The sequence below is a fragment of the Clarias gariepinus genome, chromosome 27 (assembly GCF_024256425.1).
Source record: "Clarias gariepinus isolate MV-2021 ecotype Netherlands chromosome 27, CGAR_prim_01v2, whole genome shotgun sequence".
Classification (NCBI taxonomy): Eukaryota; Metazoa; Chordata; class Actinopteri; order Siluriformes; family Clariidae; genus Clarias; species Clarias gariepinus.
The window spans coordinates 11,040,134-11,048,559 of NC_071126.1; the positions used below are offsets into that span (position 1 = coordinate 11,040,134).

An 8,426-nucleotide genomic window follows, 5' to 3' on the forward strand; every position below is an offset into this window, starting at 1 on the left:
TGACCTGTAGAGTGTAGTTTTTTTTCCTCCCTTGTGTTCTCTTGAGGAAAAAAAACATTAACAATGTTTTTTTTTTTATTATTATTTACAGCAAAAATCTATTCAGAAACTGCCCCCAATCCATGTTATGGTTGTGACCAAAGGGTCCACATGGATTGTATATACGTAATAATCATTTCATTAGCATAGTGATATAGGGACAATTTCACAGTGAAACCTGGAATTAACTACATAGTAACAAAGGGGTACAAAGATACAAAGTCAATATAAACACGAATGTCACATTTAGTAGTCTACATCATAATTTATTTTATATAAAAATGCAATTTACATTATTTATAGAAAATCATTTGGCATCACTAACATCACATTCCAGCAGAACTAAAGAAAAACATCGATGCACTTTACAGGAATGGCACGCCGCAAAATCTTTACCGTCCACCCTCCTTCTCTAACAAACACACAAAGTTCATCTCATGCCCATGTAGCGATGGATGATTGTTGCCGAGGGAGGATTCTGAAGGTTCTATTATTTATTCCTGTTTCATGTAACAGGTTCTTATAACCCTCACCCAGAAGGGGTTAAATGGCAAAATGTACAATAATAATGGTATGGAAAGTCTGTATTAATAGAATAATATTTTATGTCTTGATAAAACAAAAAAAGTCTCAACCTGATTTTTTAAAAATCACAATAGGGTGTATTATACTTGAAAAATAAAGTAGGCCTAAGAGGAGAGCAGTAGTTGAACTGCAGCGCCCTCTACTGGCTTAGGATTTGCTTTTTAAAAAAAGAAAACAATTGAGAATGGTGTGCTCTCTTAAGAGAACAATTTAAAAACTAAAATGAAGCTAATACTTTGCATGTTATATGAAGTGGAACAGCCAAATATATATGATCTGTTAGTCCCTCAGCTCTGCTGATCATCTGAGCTCTATGATCACACTGTGCCTGCAGTCTGACACCTTCACAAAAGGCGTTTCCCCCTTCTGTTCATTTTCCTTTCAAACAACTGGTTCCCTCAGTCCTGTAAAGAGGTCTTCCTTTGGAAGAAAGGTCATGTATGGCCTGCAGATAAATATAAATCAGACATACAGAATGGTTTATCTCCATTTGAGGGAAATCCGTGTCAGTCAAGACAAAGTCCAGGCGAAAGTACACGGAAGGATACCAACAACAAAAAAAAAAAGAGGGTCCTGTTTTTGCTCCAGAGAAACACCTGCAAAATATTCAGAGAGAGAGAGAGAGAAGAGTGTTTAGAGAAGGAGGAGGTAAAGATCCGGACCCACTGGCGCTGCAGATGAAGATAATTTTCTCTTTTTTTTCCCCCTGAGGTTTAACCCCCGAGCAATCTCGTAAAATTTTGGGACATTCTGCCATTTTAAAATTTGAAATCTGTCCATGTATAACTCGTACATAAACACACAGGGTCCTTTTTCATTCAGGTGCTATCACTAGATCACTATAAAGTAGCCCAGACTTATGCAATATGCCTTCTACACCTACAATTACTATTGTGTTATTATATAATTAAAAATTGCAGTCATAGAAGAACCACTGTGTAAGAACATGTGTCTTACCGTTTCAGATCGTTATCTGGTCGTCTGTGATCGTTTCTCTTGCAAAGTGGCTTATCTGGGAAATAAAAAATTTAATTAAAACATAAAACATGAAAGAAAAAAAAACTGTCCTTAGATATTGTCACGTGCTTTCTCTATAGTTTTAGCTACTATGACAAACTGTAATACACTCTGGCATACACGAGCACATGCACACATCCTTTACATTCATTGGTCCATAGATTTGTAAGCTAGTATACATTTCTTTGTAAAACAAGTACATTCAGATAACCAACTACATCATGATATTCATTCATGTTGATTTTCTGGATGCTTTAACAAACCATCACACTTTATTGTCCAAATTTGTGTGAATTTTACACCTCATCCAAGTGCAAATTTCATTTTCTAATTTCTTCTGGGATATTTGGACTACTGCAATATTTGGAATCTGTTATGAAAAAGTTGTTTATTTAAACAATTGTAGCTGTAACAGTAGGACATTCATATTGTAAATGATAGTAATGTCAGACTTTAATAAGAGTACCTAACTTCAGGAAGAGGCTGTACAGAGTGTCAGTTGATCTGAGGTCTCTATTAACTAACCAGAATAAAGCACATACGAAGTGACCATACAAAGTGATTCCCTCAGTGCCTACAATCATGCTAGAAAGAAACAACTGTTTGGGCACTATGTAGAGCAATTATTATTTAAAAAAATATATATAATGCAATAATTTGATATGTTTATACCAGACACAGGTTTTGAAATGAGGGAAAAGGCTTTATGCTGACTCTAAGTAGTAATAGATTATACACCTAATGGTTAAATAGTGTTCCTTTTTGTTGCACTTTGTGTACGTTTTGAATCATATACAGTACAAGTGCTATTTTTATTATTTTTTTGCTCTGGATAAGAGTCTCCAAAAAATACCTGCATGCACAAGTCCATAAATTCAACAATTGTTTATTGGGATCTGTAACAGTGTGCAGGACTGCCACACACACACACACACACACACAGAGCAAAATCCTAGTATTATTTCTTGAACTTCTATACATGCACACTCGTAATCAATCAGAGCCCATGTTGCGTTTCATGTGTGTTTACCTGAAAGGAGCTGAGATCAGCAGCAGTACTGGAGGAAACACCTGGCTGTCCGGGACCCGCGTTAGCTGTGCTGGAGTCCAGCGCGATCTGAAGGTCCAGGATGTAATCGATGACATGCTGCAGGATCTCCATCTTACTGACGCTCCGGTCCTGCGGCAGGCTGGGCACCAGCTCCTTCAGGCGGCTGTAGCAGTCGTTCATGTCGCACAGCACACCGAGCGGCTCGTCCCACGCGCTCTTACTCCTCCAGATCCCGAGATCCTGCGCGTGAGAGCTGACGTGAGTCCTTCGCATCGGCAGCACGGGACTGATCGCCTTCATGGTCAGCGGGTTTCCTGCGCGCTTACAAGTCTCGCGGTTCTGTCTCGCAGATCTACTCCAGAGCGCGCTGTCTTTTGGTTTATATAGTAAACGGGCCGGGCTTGTGATACGGGAATGAAGAATCAAGCGGATTGGTCGGCACGGCCACGTCAATCATGGGGTCGGCGCGACCTTATTGGCTGCACCTGAAGTACCTGAAAACCCGCCCACACTCGCCTGCGTGCCTTCCTCGTGCTGACGAACTGGCTTCACTGAAAAAGCACCAAGTGTAAGAAAGACTCAATGTCTATCAATCCACAGTCTCTCTCACACACTATGGACAATTTGTATGTCTTTGGGAGGAAACCCACCAAAGATGGGAATCGAACCCCGACCCTGAAGGTGCAAGGCGACAGTACTAACGACTTTGCCACTGTACCTTTGCACCTAGTGGAACCCATACATATCTAAAGGCTCACTGTCTCCCTCGTCGTCTATACCGCTTTATCCTGTGTACAGGGTTGCACATGGCCTGGAGCCTATCCCAGGAGGATACACCCTGGACAGGATTGCCAACCCTGGTAAACAGAAAAAAAGGGAATGCTTAATGCAGACTGATCTGCCTGATTGCACAGCTTTAAGTCCTGTTCTGTGATTTGACTTTTTCTGTAATTTTTGCTTTGTTGTTGAGCCACCTGATATTACACCTCGGGCAAGGGCTCGAGTGTGGTGTGAGCCGGAAGAGCTCTTGTTCAGTGTCCAGCAAAAAAAAAGAGAAAACAAATATTTGACCTAATTTTGCATTATGACATGAAATACTGGATATGAAGGTTAACAATCGTGTTATACTCACTAATTTTACCAAGTATATACAGTAATTCTACCATATTTTTACCCATCAGTGATGGCCAGTATTTTTTTCTATGCTGTAGTGTGTTGGGGAGGGAACCTTATAAATGCGGAGATGCCACTTGACTGAACAAGGAGTGCAGAATCGATGGTAGGCTTTTAGCTGGACTTGAGTATTATTACCTGCTTGCGAAAATTCAAGAATATTCCTATCGTTGTGGGGACCTGGGATCTCCACCAAGATAAAAAAAAAAACATACTCTCTCTTTCTCTCTCTCTCTCATACACACCCACTCACTTGACTGAACAAGGAGTGCAGAATCGATGGTAGGCTTTTAGCTGGACTTGCTGGAGCTGGTGCTGGAAAGGAGGACCTCGGACAAATTGCTCCATCATGTCCAATACCAATCACCCTCTGCCCAGCAGAAAAAGAATGTTCAGTGGCAGACTTCTGTCAGAGAGCTCTGTACTATTTATTATTACTTCTAATATTTCATATTTATCTCCCAAAGATTTCACTTTGATTCTCAAAAATACGGAACAAATGGCGTCCCATATCGGTTCAATATGGAAGAGAGAGTTTTAGTTTTAAATTATGGGACGATTCCATATTTTACAGGATGGTTGGCAAACCTAACCCTGGATGGGGTGCTAATCCATCATAGGGCACACAAATACACACACTAACATGCTCATTTACACACTATGGGCAGTTTGGGAACACTGATTAGCCTAATCTGCATATGTTTTACACAGACAAAACCCACCAAGCACAGACATGAAGCAGAAAGTGCAAGGCCACAGTGCTAACCACAAGCTATCGTGTTGCCCTTAGCTAAAGGCTAAGGAAAAAAAAACATTAATTTCTCACACCACTTAATTTTTGTAGGCTTGCATGAGACCTGGAGCGTATCCCATGGTTCTCAAAACACAAATCAGGAAACCGCCTGGATGGGGGGCCAACTTATTGCATGGTACAAACACAACCAGCCCTTTTTAAAGCATTTGGCATACACCCTTATTAAGAGCGACTTAATTTTTTTCTCATTATACTGTACATCTAAAAACATCATGGTTAAGGGCTTTGGCGATAGGATTTGAATCTGGGAGCTTCTAAACAGTAGTCCAATGCCTTAACCACTGAGCTACCACTGATGCCAGTCCTCGCCAGCTACACAGTCCCACACCCAATCATACACTATGGGCAATTTGGAACCACTAATCAGTATTGTTGCCCTGCACCTACAGGTTCGATTCCCACCTCCATTACTTCAGCCTAATGCCATAAGTCCTCCAGGATAGGCTCCAGGCTCTAGGACCTAAAAGGAGGAACCTTGGGACTCTAGGAGGAAAGTGGAGTACTTGGACCACCAAGCCTGAATGCAGGACTTTTTATCCCCCACATAATCTCCAGATTTTATTACAAGCAATAATTTCTCCACATTTCACAATGTGTAATCCTTAACAGCCCAGATAAGATTTTTCTCATGTCCATCTGCTTTAGATTAATTATTAAATGGTAATTTCTATTATTTTGACTTTGCATTATATGGCAAATTTTTATGCAGAGTAGTCAAATTAAACATACTTTTATTATACATGGGTTTAAGTCAACAGGTTTTCCAGTTCTTTTCTTAGAACAGGTAAACATGTCTGTACTTATCGCACACGTCTGACAGATGTAGCAAAAAGGGATTTGACTGGAACATGCTGGAATATTTCTTACAAAGGCAATGGTGCTAAAGTATTATTACCTGCTTGCGAAAATTCAAGAATATTCCTATCGTTGTGGGGACCTGGGATCTCCACCAAGATAGAAAAAAAAAACATACTCTCTCTTTCTCTCTCTCTCTCATACACACCCACTCACACACTGACTATGGGTCACATACCACTTCTTCTGCAGTCCCTCTGGCGCCGGCCTTGTTACATCATCCATTCATAGGTTGTCTAGTGTCGCACATGACTGTGGGTTGCATCCCAAACAACACACTAGCATAGCCTACTAACCTGACATAGCCTACTGTTTAATACAGTGGTACTCCTCCCTGGTCCCCTTGTCTTGCACATTTTAGCATTTTCCCTGCTTTATAATATCCACATCAATTTAGAAAAGGCTGTTAAATAGATGATCAGTTAAATCACGTGTACTGGGAGCTAAAAGAAACACTGAAATATGCAGCACAGGGGGTTGAGTGTAGCACAGTAGTGAAGTTCAGGATAAATACAGCTTTGGCAATGTTTTACTATACTTTTAGGATACGTTGGTTAAAAGTTTGTTCCAGCTTACACCCCGGTTAGTAATTCACTGCACCTCAGTTCAGTAATTCTTCACGGAAGAGACGTGTATGAAACTGTGATGCGCTATGAGACCATATACAGTACTAGCATAAAGCGTTTGTTGACTATACCATACAAACGAAGGTTTTTCCTTGTTACACGTTATTGAGTGCTTTCTGACCTTTTTCTTCTTGAAATGTTGAAAAACAAGAGGACATTGTGTAACCTAACACAATTCAATAGCATCCCTTGAACCATCATATGAAACTCGAGTCTCTCAGGTGTTTCACATTGAATGGAACTTGGACCAAATGGCGTAGAGTTTCAGGATAATAGACTTTTTTTTTTCTCAGCTTTTTCTGAAAGGTGTGAGAAGGAGAACACCTTTTACTGCAGCCAGGGTTCATGAAGCATCCGATGTGCCATTCAGTACAGGTTGCCAGATCCTCTGTCTAATTCCACACTCCTAGAATCCTCCACATAGAAAACATGTGGGCACTAGAAGATGATATTTTCCATATTGCAGTGCACTGCCTGGCCAAAATAACATTATACAGTCTAATATGCGGGCCAGGGGTAGCTCAGTGGTTAAGGCATTGGACTACGGTTCGGAAGATCCCAGGTTCAAACCCCACAACCACCAAGTTGCCACTGTTTAGCCCTAGAGCAAGGCCCTTAACCCTCAGATGTCTAATAAGATAAAAATCTAAGTCGCTCTGGATACGCATCAATGCACGCCAAGACAATGTTTTAATAATCTTATACAATGGCACAACATTTATTTCCATCCAGAGTTGCATTAGGGGGGTTGAGGTCAAGTTGTGTGTGAAAATGAACCACAATTTGAACCTGAAGACATGACTTTGATAGTGAAGACTCAAGTTGATGTTCCATAAACACCTAAGGCTGGCTGATTGCCATGCCCTTTATTGAAACATGTGACTTCAATTACCACCTTAAATTTGTTCGTAAAGTCGTAGGGGTTCACAAACTTTTTTTGTCAAAGATATTTGGACATTTCGTTGCAGTAAATATTTGTTAAACTTTCAGGTTCTCTTTATCTAATTTTCTGACTTGGAAGATCTGTTTACATTTTAGATAAAATGTAGGCAGAAAAGAAAGTTGTAAAGGGTTCAAAATCTGAAAGATAAAAGAAAGGTGTCATTATTCAGTTTAAGTACTTAAATACATTACTGGTGCTGCATTTACACTGGAAGAGCTCACAAATCTATCCATACAGTCTGTTGATTTGAGGTAAAATTCGTGCATGTGTTGTTAGAGAGTCATATCGACTCAAGCAGGGCAGCTGGCGGGCGTGTCAGGCAGTAACACATCTGTAACGGCAACATATTGAATCCCACTGACATTGCTGGCGCGCGGCTCGCATACTCGCTCGCTTGCAGTGTGAGAGATGCCTGAGGCATGACTTCACAGGACAGGTGCTGTTAGCTGCACGGCCTCATAACAGTGCTGAAACATCAAAGGCTGGAAGCAGTGAGATTTGGACAGTGTGTCTGATCTGGCTTCAGTCCTGCTTCTGGCTCCTAGGTGTTTAAAACACACCGAGGATGTGTGAGGTGGACAGTTTGCTCAGAGAACTTTGTGTGAAAATAGAAGAGGTCACACCAGTCCGTTAGTAAAGAATGGAGATATGTGATGCGGGATAGTTTTGTAGCAGTAGCGCATGCATGCACACGCACACACACACACACACACACACACACACACACACACACACACACATACACACACACACACACACACACACAGGTGCCTTCTGGAACATAATGCTAGATTTCACCTGGAGTGCTTTAGGCTTCCCCACCCATGTCAGCACCAACCACAAAACAAATTGTGAGCGCCTTGCATGTCAAACTTCCCTAGCCCACTCGCAGAGAGACACTCCAAATTATCCTTTTCACACAGTGAGATCAGGTCAGCTCCTTTAAAAATGAAGGGTAGTGCCTTCTGTCCTTCATGCATCCTGTCACATACAGGGCCTGTTATATGGAGCTGTGCTTAGCTAAGGGCTGCTGTGTGAGTGGCCAGGTGGGGAGAGTGTATGTGTGTGTCAGGGGGAGTGTGCATGGCTGGGGTGTTGGATGGGGTGTGTGGTGCCCACAGGGAGAACACCTGCTCACCCTTGCCCAACTCCCCTTCCACCTGCCTTGGCTGCAGGCTGCCAGGCATCTGCCCACCTCTGGGTAATGGAGCTGTCACGGCTTCAGGCCGCTCACTGCACAGCTCTGACCTCATTTATGCGGCCTGTCTCTAACACTGCGGTCCGTCTATTATCAACCTGGCATTTCATGTGCTTTTCATGTTC

At 41.7% G+C, this 8,426-nt stretch overlaps 1 protein-coding gene across 1 annotated transcript; it reads right to left on the bottom strand.

Annotated features, from left to right (window-relative positions):
- Positions 1 to 119: 119 nt before the first annotated feature.
- On the bottom strand, positions 120 to 3,030 carry id2b (inhibitor of DNA binding 2b). Its single transcript, XM_053489326.1, has 3 exons — positions 2,672 to 3,030; positions 1,582 to 1,636; positions 120 to 1,220 (listed from the first exon to the last, which is right to left on the bottom strand). The coding sequence occupies exons 1-2, from the start codon at positions 2,990 to 2,992 to the stop codon at positions 1,586 to 1,588; spliced, it is 372 nt and encodes a 123-aa protein (XP_053345301.1). The 5' UTR covers positions 2,993 to 3,030; the 3' UTR covers positions 120 to 1,220; positions 1,582 to 1,585.
- Positions 3,031 to 8,426: the final 5,396 nt, after the last annotated feature.

Excerpts from the sequence above, each read along its gene's own strand:
- id2b (XM_053489326.1), bottom strand. The coding sequence starts at position 2,992 with ATGAAGGCGATCAGTCCCGTGCTGCCGATGCGAAGGACTCACGTCAGC. Across the intron at positions 1,637-2,671 it reads CTGATCTCAGCTCCTTTCAG|ATAAGCCACTTTGCAAGAGA; the intron begins GTAAACACACAT and ends TTTATTTCCCAG.